At 31.2% G+C, this 23,027-nt stretch overlaps 2 protein-coding genes across 2 annotated transcripts; one reads left to right on the top strand and one right to left on the bottom strand.

The window, feature by feature from the left end:
- Positions 1 to 7,127: 7,127 nt before the first annotated feature.
- LOC139524095 (heme-binding protein 2-like) lies at positions 7,128 to 12,582 on the bottom strand. The gene is made up of 4 exons (XM_071318667.1): positions 12,383 to 12,582; positions 9,906 to 10,013; positions 9,306 to 9,435; positions 7,128 to 7,700 (listed from the first exon to the last, which is right to left on the bottom strand). Exons 1-4 carry the CDS (start codon positions 12,470 to 12,472, stop codon positions 7,336 to 7,338), a joined length of 693 nt encoding a protein of 230 aa, XP_071174768.1. The 5' UTR covers positions 12,473 to 12,582; the 3' UTR covers positions 7,128 to 7,335.
- Positions 12,583 to 12,636: 54 nt separating this feature from the next.
- Positions 12,637 to 21,190, top strand: LOC139524106 (heme-binding protein 2-like). Its single transcript, XM_071318679.1, has 5 exons — positions 12,637 to 12,957; positions 16,895 to 17,072; positions 17,874 to 18,003; positions 18,523 to 18,700; positions 19,077 to 21,190. The coding sequence occupies exons 2-5, from the start codon at positions 16,896 to 16,898 to the stop codon at positions 19,249 to 19,251; spliced, it is 660 nt and encodes a 219-aa protein (XP_071174780.1). The 5' UTR covers positions 12,637 to 12,957; position 16,895; the 3' UTR covers positions 19,252 to 21,190.
- Positions 21,191 to 23,027: the final 1,837 nt, after the last annotated feature.

Here is a 23,027-nt window from a genome sequence, read left to right on the forward strand (position 1 = left end):
TATTTTATATTTTTGTGCCCTCATTCTAAGTAACAAGTTCTTAATCTTACATTGTCCTGCACTCTCTTTATTAGTCTAGATCTACAGAAGAAGTTGAACAGGACTTTAGGTTTGCACTCGGTTCATCTGTCTGTCCATCCATCAGTTCAATAAATCAGCCTTTTTATACGACCGCAAAAATTTTTTGATCGTAAATTGTTATCACGTTGGCGTTGTCATCTGCGCCGTCATCGATGTTGGCGGCGTCCGAATACTTTTGGTTTTCGCACTGTAACTTAAGTATAAGTCAATAGAAATCTATGAAATTTAAACACAAGGTTTATGACCACAAAAGGAAGGTTGGGATTGATTTTGGGAGTTTTGGTCCCAACAGTTTAGGAATTGGGGGCGAAAAAGGGCCCAAATAAGCATTTTCTTGGTTTTCGCACTATAACTTTAGTTTAAGTAAATAGAAATCTATGAAATTTTGACACAAGTTTTATTGCCACAAAAGAAAGGTTGGGATTGATTTTGGGAGTTTTGGTCCAAACGGTTTAGTAATTAGGGGCCAAAAAGGGCCCAAATAAGCATTATTCTTGGTTTTCGCACAAGAACTTTAGAAAAGTAAATAGAAATCAATGAAATTTTAACATAAGGTCTATGACCACAAAAGGAAGGTTGGGATTGATTTTGGGAGTTGAGGTCCCAATAGTTTAGGAATTAGGGGCCAAAAAGGGTCCAAATAAGCATTTTTCTTGGTTTTTGCACCATAACATTAGTGTAAGTAAATAGAAATCTATGAAATTTAAACACAAGGTTTATGACCATAAAAGGAAGGTTGGGATTGATTTCGGGAGTTTTGGTCCCAACGAATTAGGGGCAAAAAGGGGCCAAAATTAAACTTTGTTTGATTTCATCAAAAATTGAATAATTGGGGTTCTTTGATATGCCGAATCTAACCGTGTATTTAGATTCTTAATTTTTGGTCCCGTTTTCAAATTGGTCTACATTAAGGTCCAAAGGGTCCAAAATAAAACTTAGTTTGATTTTAACAAAAATTAAATTCTTGGGAGTTCTTTGATATGCTGAATCTAAACATGTACTTAGTTTTTTGATTATGGGCCCAGTTTTCAAGTTGGTCCAAATCGGGGTCCAATATTAAACTTTGTTTGATTTCAACAAAAATTCAATATATGGGGTTCTTCAATATGCTGAATCCAACCATGCATTTAGATTTTTAATATTTAGGACCGGTTATCAAATTGGTTCACATTGAGGTCTAAAGGGTCCACAATTGAACTTTATTTGATTTCATCAAAAATTGAATTCTTGGGGTTCTTTGATATGATGAATTTAACCATGTATTTAGATTTTGGATATTGGAATACCACAAAGGGATGGTAAGAATTGTCTTTGGGAGTTAGGGCTCAAACTGTTAAGGAATAAGGTGCAAAAAAGGGGGGAAAAGGGTTTCCAGGTTAATGGACAATTACTTAAGTACAAAACATAATTTAAAAGCAGTGTGTAAGGTTGGTTAATGAAACTCATTTTAATATCTCACCTAAACTGCTCTTAAATTATGTATATTGGAAATTTGCCAAAAACTTTATTATTAATAAATTCCATTGGAACTTTAGGTTAATGAACTTCATCAGAAATTTGCCAATATAAAATGTTGCATTGGAGTTATCTTTCTTTGTCCAGAATAGTAGTTAAATTAATTTAAATCATGATTGTATGACATTTTATATTTTATGATGTATTTAAATGAGTAGTTATTGTTGAAAACTCCATAAGAAATTTGAATTGAGATCATTTTTGGAATAAGGGAAAGGGGGAGGTGAAAAAAATTGGTGGGGTTCAATTTTTCTTATTTCAGATTTCAGAAATGAAAAAGAAAATTTCTTCAAATATCAAAGGATTAATATTCAACAGCATACTGAATTGCTCAAAAGCAAAATAAAAACATTTTTAGTTCATTAGACCACATTCATTCTGTGTCAGAAACCTATGCTGTGTCAATTATTTAATCACAATCCAAATTCAGAGCTGTATCCAGTTTGAATGTTGTGTCCATACTAGCCCCAACCGTTCAGGGTTTCGACCTCTGCGGTCGTATAAAGCTGCACCCTGCGGAGCGTCTGGTTCTATTTGTTTTTTAGTTTTATTATGACAACTTACAGATCAAGTTCAAATTTTGTTCTGGTCTGATGATTGTGTTAATAGTCCTTGGACTTAAAAAGTTCACTCAAATAATAAAATTTCTTCATTGTTTTCCGTCTTTTTTGAAGATATTGACTTGATTTACACAAGAAAAGTTATAGATGAAGTTAGCATTTTGTTCCAGTACTATGAATCTTCACCTGGTCGACTATATATTGCCAGGTGTGAACATGGCCTGCTACAGGTTTAGATAATATTTCTCCTAGATTCTGCTGACAATGGGATTATGCTCAAATATTGGGTTCTGTACAGCTCTGTCAATTAAGAATACAATCATGGCTAGAAGTACTGTTTGTAAAGGAAATAAGAATATAGCTTTTTCTACTCTCTAAGATTCAAACCACTTTAAAATCTTAGCATGATAATTAGATGCTACTAGGAAATTGGCAGGCACAAGAAAAAAACTAGTCAAAATTATGGTGAAAAACTTAATTTAACTAAGAAATCTATGGTCGTATGTACAAAAATCTTTTCAGCTCTCAAACTGTCATATTCTTGATGTTGTTTTATTAAACTTGGATGCTTACTCTACATCAGAACCAGAAGGTGTGTCCCATACAAAATTGGACTGTAAAAGGCATGATAAAATCATTGTTTATCTTAGTGTATATATGAGCAAATGTAATTGTCAAGCCTCTCAGAGTACTAAGAGTATTGAAACTTTGCATGATAATTCATCACTAATAAAGGTCACTCTTGTACAAGGAAGATGTTGTTCATTAAAAGTCACCGTAAAAAAAAAAGTTCAACTTAACCATCCATGTGCATTTGTACAAAAATTGTTTCATCTCTTTAAAAATCCCTTGTGGTTTGGATATGAATAAGTGGCACTTTTTTCTGAGGGTATGATAAAATTGAGAATGGAAATGGTGAATGTGTCAAAACACACGCCTTGACCAAAGAGTAAAAACAACAGAAGGCCACCAATGGGTCTTCAACAAAGTGAGAAAAAAATCCAGCACCTGAAGGCGTGTTTCAGCTGGCCCCTTAACAAAAATGTGTATTAGTTTAGTGATAATTGAGGTCATACTATTAGTTACATAGTTTGCTAGTGACCTAATACGGTATATATGGGGTCAGTAAATTCCATATGGGGTGAGAGCGAATTTATCTTACCGACTTTCTTAACGTGTGAAATTTAGACTAGTGACCTATCAAAATGAGCAATTCTTCAATACTGTTAGCATTAGAAACAACTTCCATTGATCCTACAAAAACAGATACCAACAATAACAACTTGTTAGGTTTAAATGTGTTTTATGAATTTATTTCCATCTTAATCATCAATTTCTTCGTCTGTTGAAACCTTTGCGATTTTTTCTCAGTACTGTTTTGTTTTTATAAAGGAACGTAACACCACTTCTAACCGTGTATGAAATAAGCCCCGCCTCCCTACTACCTTATATGGTAAATAAAGGGACGTAACACCACTACTAACCGTGTATGAGATAAGCCCCGCCTCCCTACTAACCTAATATCAAATATACACGGTCTCCACGAGGGCGCTTTTAACCAATCACATTCCTAGAAATGTATAGGAGGTAAGATAATAAACATATACATGAACTTAAATTAAAAATCATACAAGACTAACAAAGGCCACAGGCTTCCGACTTGGAACAGGTGTAAAAAAATTACGGATTAACCCTGTTTTGTGAGATATCAATCCTCTCCCTAAACCTCTAGCCAATGTTGAAACAATTCAAACACACAGTAAAACGTACAGTTAAACTCAGCTTAAAAGAAGTCAGAGTCCAATGATAGAATAGATAACAGACATTGATTGGCAAAATCATGAAATGACATACACCAAGTGATTGCAATAAATCATACTGGACATTTTTCAGAAACCAGTATATATATGTAAAACTAATTCTACCATCCCTATTGTGCAAAGTTGTGTTTCATTTCATATTGTACTGTTGGCATGGACAAAAATATTGAGAAACAAACATACCAATTCCATATAAGGACTGAAATGAGTGTTTGTATGAAAAGTACAACTAATAATACTATTCTATTTCTTTATTGATTGTGTAAGTGAATAGAAAACATAAAAAATAAAAGACCCCATATAATCATTCACTAATGCTCCCCAAAAAAGTGACTACAAATATGTATAAAAATGCATATGGTTCTCTCTCAGATATCTAAATAGTTTATACCTATATGTCTAAAAAAAATAACAAAAAGCAAATATCCATTAGTTTTTGCCAGATCTAGGGCTCTGAGAAGATAATTATTCTATCATGATCACAATCAGTTATTTTCAAAAAATTATGATTATCTCCCTTGTTATTTTGTTTGTAATCTTTCTTTGAAATTTGGTCTGAAAGACCAGACTTTTTGGACTTAAAATATTTAAGCCATCTGAATACAATGTTCTTAAATAAAAAGATCAAGTATTTTTTTCTTCAATTTTATAACAATAATAAATAAAACCTTGCATTGAACATTCAATTTATAATGTTTCAACACAAAAATGTGCTTTGAGATCTCCCACAATCTACTATAATTCAGAGTTTATACTCAAGACAAGGGGATCAATAATAAAAAAGCATAAGGTGATTTTGCAGCCCCTTATACCATATTGAATATGCATGTCAAAATAGAATTGTCATGTAAAGAAAACTATGCATTGAAGACCTATTGGTGACCTTCTGCTGTTGTCTGTTCTATGGTTGGTCGGGTTGATGTCTCTTTGACACATTCCCCATTTCCATTCTCAATTTTATTGAGATGATATTTAAAAAAAAAATACTTATATCTTTTTTTTTTTATCTCTATCAACAAGGTGCATACATTGTACATTATTTTATAGTTATAAAGCAATAGTAAACTATTTCATCAATCTTTGATCTATAACAACAACTGCTTAACAACTGCAGACTTTTTATAATAAGAATACAGTTTATATGATTGCCTACTTCCATTTTTAAAAATAATTAATATTTGTAATACTTCTTCTTTTCTACCCGTCATGCCCGTATATATATTGACTTCTAAACAAATTTAAACAAGTTATAAATACACTAGCTATATCAAGTTCTAAATAAATGGTCATAAATTGCTAATAGTGAACCCTGCTTTTCAAGTGCACATGTTGAATTTACAAGCAGGAATGATTTTATTATCATAGGAAATCAGAATAAAGTGTTTGCAAGAATTAATAAATACATACTAGTTGTAATTTAACAGTTTTGTTAATTTAATGGAGTTTGATATGGCTTTTGTGAATCAATATTGATAATCTACCTTTCAATGTTTTTTTATACGACCGCAAATTTTGAAAAAATTTTCGTCGTATATTGCTATCACGTTGGCGTCGTCGTCGTCGTCGTCCGGCGTCCGAATACTTTTAGTTTTCGCACTCTAACTTTAGTAAAAGTGAATGGAAATCTATGAAATTTTAACACAAGGTTTATGACCACAAAAGGAAGGTTGGTATTGATTTTAGGAGTTTTGGTCCCAACATTTTAGGAATTAGGGGCCAAAAAGGGCCCAAATAAGCATTTTCTTGGTTTTCGCACTATAACTTTAGTTTAAGTTAATAGAAATCTATGAAATTTTGACACAAGGTTTATGACCATAAAAGAAAGGTTGGGTTTGATTTTGGGAGTTTTGGTCCCAACATAATAAGGGGCCCAAAGGGTCCAAAATTAAACTTTTGTTTGATTTCATCAAAATTGAATAATTGGGGTTCTTTGATATGCTGAATCTAACTGTCATGACTGTGTATGTAGATTCTTAACTTTTGGTCCCGTTTTCAAATTGGTCTACATTAAGGTCCAAAGGGTCCAAAATTAAACTTAGTTTGATTTTGACAAAAAATGAATCAGTTAGGTTCTTTGATATGCTGAATCTAAAAATGTACTTAGATTCTTGATTATTGGCCCAGTTTTCAAGTTGGTCCAAATCGGGGTCCAAAATTAAACTTTGTTTGATTTCATCAAAAATTGAATAAATGGGGTTCTTTGATATACCAAATCTAACTGTGTATGTAGATTCTTCATTTTTGGTCCTGTTTTCAAATTGGTCTACACTAAAGTCCAAAGGGTCCAAAATTAAACTTAGTCTGATTTTAACAAAAATTGAAATCTTGAAGTTCTTTGATATGCTGAATCCAAAAATGTACTTAGATTTTTTATTATGGGCCCAGTTTTCAAGTTGGTCCAAATCAGGATCTAAAATTATTATATTAAGTATTGTGCAATAGCAAGTCTTTTCAATTGCACAGTATTGCGCAATGGCAAGAAATATCTAATTGCACAATATTGTGAAATATCAAAAAAGTTTTTAATTAGAGTTATCTTTCTTTGTCCAGAATAGTAAGCAAGAAATATCTAATTGCAAAATATTGTGCAATAGAAAGATTTTTTTTTAATTGGAGTTATCTTTCTTTGTCCAGAATCAACTTAAATCTTTGTTATATACAATATACAATGTATATTCACTTTTTACTACCAACTTATAAATTAAAATAATCTTTACCATTCAGTGATAACAAGCAGTTTTTTTACATCTTAATATTTTATGATGTATTTAAATGAGTAGTTATTGTTGCAAACTCCATTAGAAATTTTAATTGAGATTAGTTTTGGAATAAGGGAAAGGGGGATGTGATTAAAAAAATTGGGTTCAATTTTTCTCATTTGAAATTTCATAAATAAAAAAGAAAATTTCTTCAAACATTTTTTTGAGAGGATTAATATTCAACAGCATAGTGAATTGCTCTAAGAGAAACACAAATTTTAAGTTCATTAGAACACATTCATTCTGTGTCAGAAACCTATGCTGTGTCAATTATTTAATCACAATCCAAATTTAGAGCTGAATCCAGCTTGAATGTTGTGTCCATACTTGCCCTAACCGTTCAGGGTTCAACCTCTGGGGTCGTATAAAGCTACGCCCTGCGGAGCATCTGGTTATGTGATAAAATGATTTGAAGGCTGAGTACTTACAAAGGTATGAGACTTGAGTTAGATGCAGCAATATGATTCTGATTTTTTAAACAAATGATTTGTTAATCTACATACATGTATTTACATTTTTTTGCAGATAGTTTATTCTAAATAAATTAAACAGCACCTTAAAAAAAAGTCTTAAATTCATGATATATTGTATTCAATAATTTCATTCCTTATCCTTATTTTTGATTAACCAGACTTCATTAGTCCTTGCAAACAATTGAAATGGACTATTATACCCAGCTGTGAACCAATAGTCTTGATTTATTGTAGTTTTATCTTTAATTTGTTCAGTCATTTTTTGTGCTTCAGACAGCCAGTCCTGTTCTTTTGCAAAACCTCCAAAAGATTTGACATATACGTCCATTGCTGGTCTATCTTCTATGAAAACATCAGGGTTTGTTGGTTTTGGTGGATTGTCTTGGTGTTCAGGTGGAATATAGAATGATGTGGTAAATGTATTTTCACAGTTTGGACCAGCTCCAGGAAGAATCTTTGTTGCTACAGGTGCTGTCATATCTATCTTCTGATCTACAAAAAAACACCAAAAATAACACTCAAAGAATCTTGCATTCTTTTCCACATATTTTATAAATTCAAGGACATTTAGTGATTATAAAATTTGGATACATATAACAATAACATTTGGTAAACCTTTATAATTAAAACAATTTGAAAATATCTTATCTTTTAGTACTACAGCACTATAGGTCACTGTACGCCCTTCAACAATGAGCAAAGCTCTTACCGCATAATCAGCTATAAAAGGCCCCTAAGCACATTAGGCTCTAGATGCAAATAACTTTAGAGACACCTTTTAAGTGGTTAAATTTAAGTAAAGAATCATGAATCTGGCACAAAGACCATGACAGTTACTTGACTACAGGTTCCTGAATTGAAGCAATTTTTTAACAAGAATGTGTCCATAGTACACGGAAGCCCCACTCGCACTATCATTTTCTATGTTCAGTGACCCCTGAAATTGGGGTCAAAAGTCTAATTTGGCATTAAAATTAGAAAGATCATATCATAGGGGACTTCAACTTCATTAAAAACTACCTTGACTAAAAATTTTCACCTGAAGTGGGACAGAAAAACGAACTTAGGAAGAAAGGGATGAACAAACCAACAGACCAGAAAACATAATGCCCTTCTACTATCATAGGTGGGGCATAAAAGTATTAATCAGACATATGAGAGTTATCAAGTATTGACCATGCCAGTGGTAGATACCGGTAAATCCTGGTAAATACTGGTAAATACTGGTGAATTGAAATTTGGAGTGGTCGTTACTGTTAAAACACTCTATATCTGGTCAATTACTATTAATAATGCAATATAGAAAGTGTTAAAATAATTTTTAATGCTTTCATTCTATTTCTTTTTTTTAAATTCTTTTAAATAAATAGTGATCTAAGTAACCTTGATTGATGAAAACACAATATTATAGTAAAAGATAATAACAGTTTTGTCCCTGCTTCAAACTTTCCATTTCCTGCATGTAGAAGGTTTTTGTCTCACAGTTAAATAGACAGAAATACTTTATTGTCTAAGGGAGTCTTCAAATATCAATTTTATTACTTTCAGTCCATGTTTTTGTCAACATTTTTTGGGGGCTGTTGTTTTAGTAATTAAATTTTCACACCTAGCAATGCCAGGTGATAGGTAAAAAGACACATGTAACTTCATTTACCTGTAGTTTTATTTACCTTTAATTTTAGTTACCTGTAAAAATTATACATTTTGAATAAAACATATTTATTAATGTTGAAATAATATTTAGAATATTATATATATGTAAAGTATGCAATATCATTATCCATAATGACTTAATCAGTAGGAATAAGTGTTATAAATGAATAAAACGTATCAAATTCATTAATTTATATAAGCTGACACATGCAAAAAGATTAAAGTTTAAAAAAATTTGCCTTTTAACAAGTTTTTTCTTCAATAAATAGTTAAAATAACCATGAAAATTTCAATTGATCAGTATTTGCCAGTATTGACCACTTGAGGAGTATTGTCCGGGGTGGTAAATACCACTGATAAATACCGGGGGCGGTATTTACCTCCCAACCTTGAGATTTATATATGCTCAATTAACATCCTTCATAATCTTGTAGCCTGACTTACTGTTTTCATTAGTTCCTGTGATGTATTTAAACAGTCTTTGAAATCCAGCGCTCACTGCTTCTTCACGGTTCATGCCCATTGTTTTGGTACTAACCCACTTTGCTGCTTCGTAATGTCTTTCCTCTACATCCTATAAAATTAGAAACTAAATTACAATATATTGTTTGAGTATTTAATAAAGATCAATGTCAGAATTATGAAAACCAGGCTACTGGTATATAATTATGTTAGTCGATCATTTAGTAACTGCTGGTAGTCCTTTGTTAATTTTTTTGTATCATTGTCATTTTATTTAGTTTATTTTCTTACCTATTTTGCAATCAGACTCCGACTTCCTTTAAACTTTTACTGTGCGTATTGATGTATGTTTGTTTTTTCTACATTGGCTAGAGGTATAGGGGGAGAGTTGAGATCTCACAAAACATGTTTAATCACTCCGCTGTTTTATACCAGTTCATTTTTGTTGTCTTCAAACTTACATGCAAGTCACTATGTTAAAATATATATATCAATTTCAATTTATTTAAACAGTGTACAGTGAATACCCCAGAGATCATGGTGATACACATTTAATTATAAACATTTGACCGCCATACTTACATCATCAGAACTACTGGTAGATGTTTTCTCATACTTGGGTTTCTCTAGAAATTTACCAGTCACAGCAGATCCCACTGTTTTCAATATACTGGTCATCTTGTTGTTTATCTAAAAAGATAATGATCGAAACATGACCTGTACAGCACAATGAAGCATTAGAAGATAAAGTTGCCTCTATTTGCCTCATGCAAGATCTTCTGATTTATATATATCTAGAATTTTTCAGTCAGAATTTCTGCTATCATGGCTATAGCCTATACTATAAGCCTGATGTTTTTGGTTTCTTGACAAATTGACCTGTACTTATGTGCAATCGATGATATTTTATGTGCAGTCATTTCAGAGGCAGAGGTGGGGAGGGGCAGGATGTCTGGGCCCAAGTCATAGAATTGTATATGTATATGGTTAATGTATAGGCTTTCACATGTCTTATTTTAAATGTTGCCTCTTTGGTTACAGTTTAAAATGATTTAAGACATGAATATGGTTAATGCATAGGCTTTCACATGTCTCATTTCAAATGTTGCCTCTTTGGTTACAGTTTAAAATGATTTAATGGAAGAACTCTTGGGTTAATTGGGGATTATTTTTATTACATGTACTTTTCACTTTAGTCATATACATAATGAACCAGGATTACAAGGGAGTTAATATAATTCCGGAATTATCCCAATATGAAATATGTTAGAATGTCAAATTAAAACTTAATTAGAGTTGAGGGGCATTTTAAGACCACTTTTGGACAAACTAATCTACTTCAACATCTTAAGAATTCTACAACTTGAATTTCATATAAGTCAATAATAATACAAATGTATGAACAAAAGGTAAAATCTCCATAATTAACTTAAACAATTAACACAGGCCAGATCCAGCCATTTTCAATGGCAGGGTTTTCCCAACCCAAGATAAGAAGGGGGGTCATAACATATGTCTCCATTCAAATGCATTGACAGTCCCAAAAAAGGGGGTGTTCCAACCCCCAACCCCCTATTAATATACTGATATTTCGAAAATGATGGTATTTTAACCCTTGTCTATAGCTAAGAATTTGTAGATTCAGATCCTTTAAATTTTTTTATTAAGATAACTTATTAACATATTAGTCATTCATGTCATTAATTGTTAGTTGAACGTGTTGTACTAGCTTAATTAATGTTAATGATATAATTATTATTATCATTATGCATATTATGTACAAAGGATTAAAACAAAAGTTAAATTAGCCAGACAGGATCCTCACAATGTTAAGGTTTAGATACTACCTTTGAAATGAAGCATTCTATGGAGGGGTGTTGCATGCAAATTGCCTTTCGGAAGACAAAATTTATGAACCTATTCATCAACCTTTTTTTTTTGCAATAATATACCATCAATTATCTCATTATTAATTTAGAGGGCTTTCAGTTCATCATGTTCATATACATTAGTTTCAGTGTTATCTATACTTAATGAGATCTGTTTCTTTGAAATATATTTGTTTTCATGTTGGCATCTGATGTTCCACTTTGTTTTGTCTTTATACATGCAAGTAAAGGATGCAGTGTGTTAAGGTTCATGTGGACCCTATGGCTAAAATGGCCGTATTTTCACCTCAAAATTTTCTCTGAATACAGGCAAACCTGTGCATCTGGAAAAGTTTTAAGGCATAGCATGCCCTAGATAAATAGAATTCAAATGCATTGTATGATTTAGAAAATTCATAACTTAACTGGATTTTGCCGTACACTTTTTTTCGTCTCTGCAGAAGATGATAAAATTAACAATCAGTTGAGTTTAATTTGATATGGTCCACTCAGGTACACAGTTTAAATAACCAATTATTGTCAGGTATCTATTGTCCATCTAATGTCCATGTCAATTAAAAATGCTCACTTTAATTTTTACCTGTGGGGAAGTTCTCAAACCTGTTTCCCAACTTAGTTTATTTTGGCACCTTCTGGAGGAATGAAAAAAAGTGCACAGCAAAATCCTGGTAAGTTTTTATTTCTCTAAAACATAAAACATACTTAAAACTCATTTATCTAGGGCATGCTATGCCTGAATTTTTTTACAGATGCGCAGGTTTGTCTGTACTCAGAGTAAATTTTGAGGTGAAAATACGGCCATTTTAGCCATAGGGTCCACATGAACCTTAAACAGATTTTATTTCTGTAATTACCATCTGTAATTGGTTTCATCTAATCACGATATATATACATATGAATTATGTTTTATGATTTGAAAGTGACTTATAGACCCAATGGGTCGGGTGTATTTTATTGTGTATGTAATATAATATTTGTACTTAACTGAGTGTCACTATAATAAAAATTTACTTACTTAAATTAATTACTACATATGAGGCATTTCAATTTTTCTATTGGAAAAATAAGGTTAAATTTACAATCATTACTTTGATGTAAATGCAGAGCTAAAATATTATGTGTTGGTATATCATGTATATATATATATATGTACTATAACAAAATAGTTACCTGTAAATACTTCTCAGATGCTTGCAAATGGTTAATTGTTTCAAATTTAAATAAAACGGATGATTTTATACTCTTGTTTAAAATATTCATCAAAAGTTATATAAAATTGAAGTTTCTGGATTAAATCATGCAAGAAATCTGATGTCTTGTGACACACCAATTACCACTTTAGTTATGTAAGCCGCTTGTTTACATTCACCACGTGAAGAAACACGTGGGGTAATGCTTCCGGGTTGATCTAAAGTTAACTTGGCCTATACCAAATGTTGAAGGTAAGGAAGAGAAGACAAAGCCCAAAGCAAAGGTAATATTCGTTAACTTTTATCTTGATTAAGTATAGATTTTTGATAAAAGATACTTAAAACAAATGTTGTATTTCACATTGATAAATAAAACCTAAACGAACGACAGTCTCTACTGTTGTGATAGGATTTTACCCTTTAAAATTATATTGGACTCTTCTTTTACCACAGGTGCATGTGAACCTCTTTGGTTATATAACTTCACGTTCCAGTTATTCAAATGATACACAGTCTCAGACACTAGTTGAACAGACATAGAGATATATATTGCAGGTAAATTTTATCTTAATCTCTGATAAAGAAATAAAAGCGTTTGAATAACTACCAGATTTGTTTCAGTATATCAGGTAAAATGTTTATTATCTGTTTATTATCTGATTATTATCTGATTATTCCAGGTGTCTGAGGTGAATTATTTAAAATCATTGAACACTGTTTACAAAATGGTTCAATTGCAAAGTCATGTATAATATCTTAAAAACTGTAAACTTCTCTTGTATAAAGTCTTAAAAGACTTTTCTAATGAAAAAGTTGGTGTATGTAATGTTGTGTTATGATTGTTAACGAATTTTCATTATTTTTGTTTATTTTTTGGGGGGTGGACCGTGGTGGAACTGTTAGACACAAAAAAAGTATGGTTACCATCAAGGAATTGTATATTTAAAAGGAATGGAAACGCGGCCGACTTCAAAGAAAATATTATGATGCATCTCTTGCTTTGACCGGGTGTTAATTACACCCCATCGCTCTAACTGGCTCATTACTTATCGGGTAGAAGTTATCGAACGTGGTCATTTAATCTGACACTAGTTATCTAACTTGACAATGATATTTTTTTCTTCTTAGGCATGTTTCTGTAATAAAAAATAATGACTAAAACATCATTCTAAGGGGCATTCTGTTTCAATTTGCTTGGCGTAAAATAAATCATATTATTGTTATTTTTGAAGATAATTCGAAATACACATTCTATTGTAGAGTAACGGTACTTACATTGTGTAGTACGAACGTGGTAAAGTAGCTAAGTGATCAAATCATGAAACGAAAAAAATAAATTAATCCAAGAAAAAAAATATAACAATACAACCACATGCAAAGTTAGTAATAAAAAACTTATTATTCAATTTTTTTTTATCGTATTATTTCATGAAGGTATGTCATAATCAGATGATATCGGACATTTTACGAGTGTTAAAAAGTGTTCATGCAAAATAAAGAACATTTTAAAAATGTAACTAAATGACTGTTAAAGAAAGAAGTTAATAAATTATTATGAAGGAAGGAAAATTTTAACAACTGCAGTATATTATCTAGATAAAAGAACTCAGATTACAGGTGTTATAATAAACAACGGCATGCAGGATGTTCCAATTTGCAGGTATAATATATCATGTATCAATGATAAGCTAATTTGTCTCTGGTCTTACATACTTTTAAGATGTTAAAAATTAATAATGTCGAGCTCACCTGTTAATTAATGCTAAATTATGCAGAGATGCAATAAATTTTCTAATTAGAAACAGTTCAAACTTTCCCACATTCGCATTTTATTTATTTTAACACCAAAGGAATACTTTTGCAGCCTATATACTACTGCTCTGGGAGAAAAAGGAAGGAACAGTTTTGCTGTTTCGTATGGTAATTTGCGGCAACGCTTTATAATGGCAAACTGCATTCTAAACAACGATTTAGTATCTAAAGCAGCATTTGACAAAAAAACTTGAAATGCATAACATCGTACATGGTATATTAAGGCACAATAAATCCCAATCGTGTGTCTTTTATATATATCTTGTCTGTTATTTCAAACAAAATGGCGTCAATGTGAAATATAAACATGGGATTTTGAAAAATCATAGCTAATTCGTTTTTATCACCATTTTCATAAAACCAACACTATGCGATAGAAAAAAGACTAAGCTTTTAAATTATATGTCAATGTCACATCTATTTCAAGTAGTTATTTAACTTATACCAAAATACAAAGTGTCGATGTATTTGTTGACGCACAACTTCAAATTTTCAACATGTTTCGAAATAAAATCATATATATTGTACCAATTACATTTAGCATTCGTAATTTAGATCAAACTGTAGAAAAATATTCCTTCTTTAAAATGATATCTCATTTTCTCACTTTTTTCTTTCTACTTTCCAATATAATAAAGAAATCGTAGTGCACTCCCAGATTGATAGACATATTTTGACAGAATATTGAAACTCAAAACTGAAATTTCGAAAAATCGTAGAAAATTCTTAAAAGTTACAAGAAACTTCAAAAAGAGCCTAAGCGATAGAATAAGGTTTCAGCTTCATAATGATATCAACTGTTTTGTTTTGCACTTCGCAGTTTTCAAGTTTTTAGAAAAAAATCAAAACACAGTATTTTTTGTTTAGTAATCCGGATGAAACTCCCTCAATTTTCAAGACCGAGGTCTATTCTAATGAGAATTTACTCAATACAATATTACAAACGTATGTTTGATGAGGCATTAAAATGATACCTAAGGCCTTACTTTTTGCTAGGAATAAAAGTTTATTCTTGATTTCGGGTTTCTCTCTCATTTATATCGTCTCAAGCAAGATGACCCCGTGAATTAAAAGACCGATTTATATGACAGGAAATGGAACTCCGTCATGATTTTTTATATTATTCATCATACTTCCGCCTGAGCCAGACATGGTTTATAACTCTGCGGGTGCGCTGTTGGTATCCCGATTGATCTCGAGCCGCGTTTCCATTCCTTTTAAATATACAATTCCTTGTTACCATATAAAGGATGTAAAGATCCAGAGTAGAAGTACTTATTATCAGATTGGGGACCACCTGCAAAATGAGTAACCCTAATTTGAGTAAACATTTGTTAACAATGGTTAATGAGTCTTTTTTCTTAAAAATATTCATGAAAAAATGCAGCATCATGCTCATTAGAGGACTAGAGATGTTCTAAGCTTATAAAAACTTCGGGGAAAAAAATGATAAATTTCAAGGCCTCTAACTTTTAAAAGCCCATAATTTAAATATATTGTTCTTTCGAACATTGTAGAAGAAGATGTTCCATTTTCAATGAATTTGTGCTATGTTAAGAAATAAGACCCATTTTAAGAAAAAAATTATTTTAGCTTTATCAAATGATTATTCAAATGAGTTATTGTCATAAATCAGATTGTAAAGTTCTCTTTTGGGGAATAGTTCCCCATTTGGTGGGTTGTCTGCAACCTTTTTGAAGTTTCTGAAGTTTTTTCTGATTTTGCCACCCCTTTCCCCTGCAAATCACTTTGCTTAATTTGTGTCAGACCATTTAGATAGGTCAAACAGAATAGCGACCTGATTACTATCATTATTTGCAAATCACATGGCATTTTATTTGAAAAAGCAATGAAAAGTTTTCAAAGATGATACCTGTAAATAATATTTGAGTAAGTAAAAATGTAGTAGTCTGTCATGACTGTCATTGACTGTGATCAGGATTCTGTAGTCTATAAGTTATAGAGCCTTCAGAATTTAACAAAATATGTGGTAAACATGCAGCAGCATATATCAAGTATATATACCACAAAAAAAGAGCGAAAAATATGATTCAAATTTAAAGATTATGATTTCCTACAAACTGACATTGCAAAATATTTTATTCAGTTACAATGTACACATTATCATGATGATGTATGTCTTAACTTGGAATATTTTTAAAACCTGTAAAACTAAAAGATATTCAAAATTGATTTTTTTAGACAAATATATTGAACAGAGTGATGACATGTGTCACATGACTGTCATAATAATGTTGTTCTTACTTCCCTTACACCGGTACCATGTACACAACATAGTCTACAAAACTTACTAAGCCATTTATTCAGGGTTGCCATTTCTATAAGTACCACTTTATTATTATTTTCAAATGTTCAAACATTGAGAAAATCGAACAAACAGTTCATCATGTTCATGAATAATATTTGGACAAACAAACAACTGAAATCATTTATGTTATTTTGATAGATCTACTGTACATGTATATATAATATAATAAGTCTTCTTCTCAGGTTTCTGAATAATAATGTTAGAGCTTTTAAAATAAAATTAAAGTACGGTAAGTTTAATTTGGGATTCTCCAATCATTGTTAGGCAAAGGTTTTTATAAGGACTAGGCTTATTGGGTATACTGTATATTTTTTTGAAAGACATTAATGTGATAATTTTTCTTTTTTGCAGCATGTTGATAAAACTAGCAGTTGTGCTTCTGATGGCAGTTATTTGCCAAGGAGAGAAACTGTTCTACAAGCCCAGGATGATAAAAGTTCTCCCAAGCAATGAGATTGAACCTCAAAAGAAACCAGATTTTTGCAACAAACTTGACTGCCCTGAATACAAAGTCATAGAATCTAGTTCGGTATGATCTGTTATACATGAGATATAAAAGTTTTATTTGATTCAGAAGATCTTTTAAATTATGTAACATTTTAAAAGTGTTAAAACGCTGATCCTTCCTATTTGAAGAATTATAATGACAATAACTGCAACTTTGGACTTATGGATACCCCAAGTTCCTTGATTTTGTATTATGATTTTTATAATAGCAAAACAATGGATTAAACAAGGGATTTGGAGTATTTATTTGTAACACAAAATCAGTTCAAGCACAGCAAAAACACACCAAAAGCAAAGGAACAGCGCTTTTATTGCTGTTCTTCATCTCAAAGTCACAGTGAGGTATTCAACACTGATATACATATATATATATTTTATCTGTTATACATGTTGCTGTTTGCATAGAACATTTTAAACTTAAACTTAATTCATGTAAGACTTGACATGCTTGAGCTGACTATTTCTTATACTGTGATAATAGTTTTCATGGTAACTTGATGATAGTTTTAATTCATTATAATTAACATGTAAAATTTACACTTCAGTAAACTTCTTCAAAGTAAGCTTAATTACTATTATTACACTTGATCAATGCTCTCAGAAAGATGTGGTCAGTTCATAACTTCAGGCAAAAGTTAAGGCAACATGATGCTATCTGTAATTTAAAGCATAATCATGATAATACATACAAAAGAACATTATCTCAGTGTCTATAATCATGATAATTCATGATAGTAGATATCATGATTAGTAAGATATTCAAACAATTCTTTTTCCTCATCTTATATGATTTTTGTCAACTAAAATAATTCAACAATTTCAGGGCTATGAGTTGAGAGAATATACAGCCACACACTGGGTGTCCACTGCCCTAGCTGGTATAGACTACAGCAAAGCAAGCAGCGAGATGTTTATGAAATTATTTGCATATATACAGGGCAAAAATGCTAAAAGTAAGGCAATGTATACAAATGATCCAAAATTGTTGAATTTTCACTAACAGTACACACATGGATTTAGAATTTTCAACTATATAATGTAAATTATGTCAATTTATTATCTATCACTATTTGTTCATGTTGTCAGGGTGACAGGTCTTGGTAATTTGTAAATAGCAGCCACAGTTTCAACTTTGTAACCAGATGGAATAAACATGAAGTTTCAATGAATGAATTGTAAATTCCCATAATACAGTAAATATTTTGATTAACTAGAATTCTTGATCTTCAATGTGTCCAGATATTGTTTATTTTCAGAATGTTTTGATTTCTTGATATTAAAGTTCATTAGAATTTTATTCTATATAAAATGGTACTAATCATTGGTTATGCTGGTCACACATTTAAGTATGACTCAAAATTTCAATGCAGCATGTTTCAAAAAAGGCTACAGTGCCTGACAACATTACCATGAATCAGTAAATTGATTTACCTTAAACTGCATAAAGATTTAACAAGTATAATTTCTTATAGAGGAAAAAATTGCCATGACAGCTCCAGTTTTGATTCGACTTATCCCAGGTCAAGGACCAGCATGTGAGAGCAACTTTACAATGTCCTTCTTCATGTCTAACAAAGTTGCAGACCCACCAGCACCAACAGACTCTACAGTGACATTAAAGAGTGCTCCAACATTTAGGGCATATGTTAGGTAAGTAACAGGACTTCCAGTGGTATCAATCAATGCTGAAATAAGTGCATATGTAAGTCAGGGGTACTACTTGTACAAGTAATCTTTATTTAGTTGAAGAAATAAATAATATAAACTTATATAAGTTAATTAAAATTTTGGAATAATCTCCCCTTCATTTTCTTTTAAAATGTACTTGTATAAGTAAATTTTGTTTACAATACCACAAAAATTCTCAAGTTTTGAGATGTAAAATCATGCCTTTAACAAATTTTCAGGTTAGCTCATAATTTTTGATAAGAGTTCAATGTTTCTTCGCATTAATTCAACACAAAAACTGATTCCGCAAAGATGATTTTGCTCAAGGCCTTCAAAAATGATTGTATTTTAATTGTAGACAATTTGGAGGGTATTATAGGAAGATTGAAGATTGGATCAAAGAAGCCCAGGAACTGATCAAGTCTATAAATGATCCCAGCAAGTACCATACTGAGTTTTACTTCACAGCAGGCTATGATAGTCCATTCAGGATCTTCAACAGACATAATGAAATATGGTTCATCTCCAAATAAGAACATACCACTAACCAATAGCCCCCATCATTACAACAAAACATACTTATCTCTATGTTAACTACTCTAGATTTCAAGACAAAATATTCGTAAAAGATTAGGTGTTTGATTGAACTCATACAATTTATGGATTGCAAATTGTAACGTAACAAATACTACTTTGTCAAATATACAATTTAATAACAGATATAAATGAATTACTCCATTACATGAATTACAAATTGACTTGACTCTTAGTTTATTTATTTTTGGATGTTAACAAAAAAAAAAAAAGAAGTGAATTAGTCCAAATGGAATTAGACTGATATAACTGAATTAATACTTTACAAAGTTTAGGGACTTTCCGTTTCGAATTTTTCTCAGAGTTCAGTATTTTTGTTATTTTTCTTTTTGCGCATATTCATGAGGATCTTGCTTTACAGCAACCATTTTTTCACGAGTTGTATCTGAAACTAGTTGACTCTTGTTGACATTAACATGTTGTTACCTCGCTACCATAGCTATATTTTTATTGCACAGTATTTAAATCTCGAAATCCATTTAAATGCAATTTTTGCAAATATTTATTCAAGTTTATTCTTAAAGCTAATTTCAAAAGTTTAGTTTTATACATATAAAGTAAGTTCTTAGTAATTTAGAGGTATATAATGTATAGTCAGTTCTAAATACTCAGAATTACTATGTTGAAGTTTTGGTAAAGGACTAATTTATCTAATTGATTCTCATCCTTATAATACTCTTTTTTTTTTTTTTCCAAAATTATTTCTAAATATATTAAAGAAATATTTTATAACATCCACGTTGGAAAATAAAAATAAATACTACAAAGAGTAGCTTTACAGAGCAGAAATATATAATCTTAGGAACAAACCTTAACTATTTCAGTGAATCTCTTGTTTTCTTTAAGTCCATCATTTTGGCATAGTTTATCAGTCCAGCATATGGTGTGATGTGATTGTATAACAAACCATTACTGTGATACTTTAAATATTTTGTTGCTAGGCATGTACACTTGCTGTGAATAAATTTTTGAAATACATAAAAACTAATCAATTATGTTATTTTTCATAACATCACAAAATCTCATTTTTACTTTTATATTGAGAATCTCATCTTTTTGTACTAGTAGCTCAAATTTACTTCTATTTACAAATGTACTTGATTATTACATTAATTTACCCCATGTTAGGCCTTATAGTTCTCAAGAATTTCTATCAATTGGTGGTCTCTCTGTCCTCACAATGTACTGTAAAACAGCTTATTTTTTGCAGATACCTAATTTCTCATTTATATCTTCCAGTCCAATTCGTGGTGATTTATTTGCACAATTTTTTAATTTACTTGATGTACTTGATAAGGACAGATCCAAGATATACATATTTTGCAAAGATTTAAATTGGCGTTATCCTTCTCACAAAAGTCGCAAAAATAAATTGCTGGCGAAAATTAGTTGGTTAACAGTATATTGTTGTTGTCAAAGAATGGATAGACTTTTTGTACTGTGAATTTGAATGTGTATTGTAATATTTTATTATAAAATTTGTTAATGATGTACTTAAACATTCATGTTTGATATGAAAGCGATTTTCTACACATAATCCATGCGCAACTTAATATTCTATGGAGTATGCATTTAATTATTTGTTAATTGATTATTGTGTGATGTTTCATATTTTGTATTTTATTGTACAAAGTGCACAATTACATGCATTTGAATTTGAAATGTAAAATGATTACTAATAGTATTTGAAGGCCTATTTCCTAAATCTAAACCTTAGTCCTAATTCTAACAACCTTAAGCCTTACAGAAAATGTTAACCGCAATGTCTCCTACCTTTATTGAAGCAGGACTATTTGTCATGTGTCTATTTATCTTTATGTTTTCATAAAAACATTGATGTATATGTTTGCACTTTTAAAATAAAAACATAAAACATTATATTTGTTTACATTTGTATTGTTGAATTTTTTTCATATATGTAAAATACAAACATGTGGTTTTCTTTTAAGAATACAAACATGTGGTTGTCTTTTTTAAGAATACAAACATGAGGTTATAAACATGAGGTAGTCCTTTAAAAATACAAACATGTGATTGTCTTACAGTTGGTGCCGTATATCATATTTATACCCCCGCTTTAAAAAAGGGGGGGTATACTGTTTTACCTCTGTCCGTCCGTCAGTCCGTCCGTCGTACCGTTCGTCCGTCCGTCCGTCAGTCAGTCCGTCCCATGAAACTTTCGTCACATTATTCTCAGGAACTACACATCCACCCTTTCTGTAATTTGGTATCAACATTTATATATGTCAGCCATACCGTGTGATGCGTTTTCAGATTCATCACTTGACAACTTCCTGTTTTCAGATTGATCACTTGACAACTTCCTGTTTACCGAACACTTGTATGATTTTACACATGATAGCCAAGTTGAAAATTTTCGTCACATTTTTCTCAGGAACTACACATCCACCCTTTCTGTAATTTGGTATCAACATTTATATATGTCAGCCATACCGTGTGATGCGTTTTCAGATTCATCACTAGACAACTTCCTGTTTACCGAACACTTTTATCATTTTACACATGACAGCCAAGTTGAAAATTTTCGTCACATTTTTCTCAGGAACTACAATACAAGGATTTCTGAAATTTGGTTTCAGGATTTATATAAGTCAGCTATACCATGTGATGCGTTTTCAGATTCATCACTCGACAACTTCCTGTTTACCGAACACTTGCATATTTTTACACTATTAATATTATCCACTTGCGGCGGGGGTATCATCAGTGAGCAGTAGCTCGCAGTTTCACTTGTTGCTTTTCATTCATTGTTTTGTATCTTAATCAGTGCATTACTTTTCTTGGTTGAATTGCTTTTTTTTAGTTGTAAACTTCTACTTCAATTGGTCTGATGGAGAGTTGTTTTCATTAGCAATCACACCACATCTTATTTTTATATGTTTATAGCAAATAAAACAAATGTTGTGAACATAATACAATCATTTAGCAAAAGTCAAAGGTGCAACCACAAAACGAAAAAACATAGGAAAAGTTATAAAAAAAATAAAAACACAGACAATGGCAGTCTAACAAGTTGACATAGAAGGTCTTTGTCAAGGATTGTTAAGCACTTATTATCCAATTTCATATAAACTTTTTACATAATGAAAGTCATTTTTACTATTACTTAACATTTATCATTGATTATTGTGAGACCACCATGAACAATTGTGTACTAAAGGATATACCTATTTACTTGTAACAGTTAAAGTTTGTGATGAGGTTCGTTCAAGAGGAAACTTCAATATTAAGTCAATGATATTTGCAGAAGAATTCACATTTGCCATCTCATTCCAATGGAAATTATATGACCCTGTCCCCTCATTGACTGAAACTTTTGAAGGCAAAATAAATAAGTAAATATTGCATTGCTCGTTTTCAGACAATTGTTATTTCCAAACATCAGGTATTCTCATGTCTAAACTTTTTGAACTTAAATTTATGTAATGAAAGTTAGAATTTGAATTGACCTTGCAGCATGTAGCAGAACAAAAGAGGGACGAAAAATACCAAAGGGACAGTCAAAGAGTTGCATCACACAGTGACATCCTACTTATATAAATTTTTCATATAATTATACCCCTGCTTTAAAAAAGGTGGATGTACTGTCCATCCATCCGTCTGTCCAATAAATAATTTTCGTTGCATCTTTCTCAGGAATTGCATTGCAAGGATTTCTGAAATTTGATTTCAGGGTTTATATTAATCAGCTATA

Source organism: Mytilus edulis, chromosome 1 (genome assembly GCF_963676685.1).
Source record: "Mytilus edulis chromosome 1, xbMytEdul2.2, whole genome shotgun sequence".
Lineage (NCBI taxonomy): Eukaryota > Metazoa > Mollusca > Bivalvia > Mytilida > Mytilidae > Mytilus > Mytilus edulis.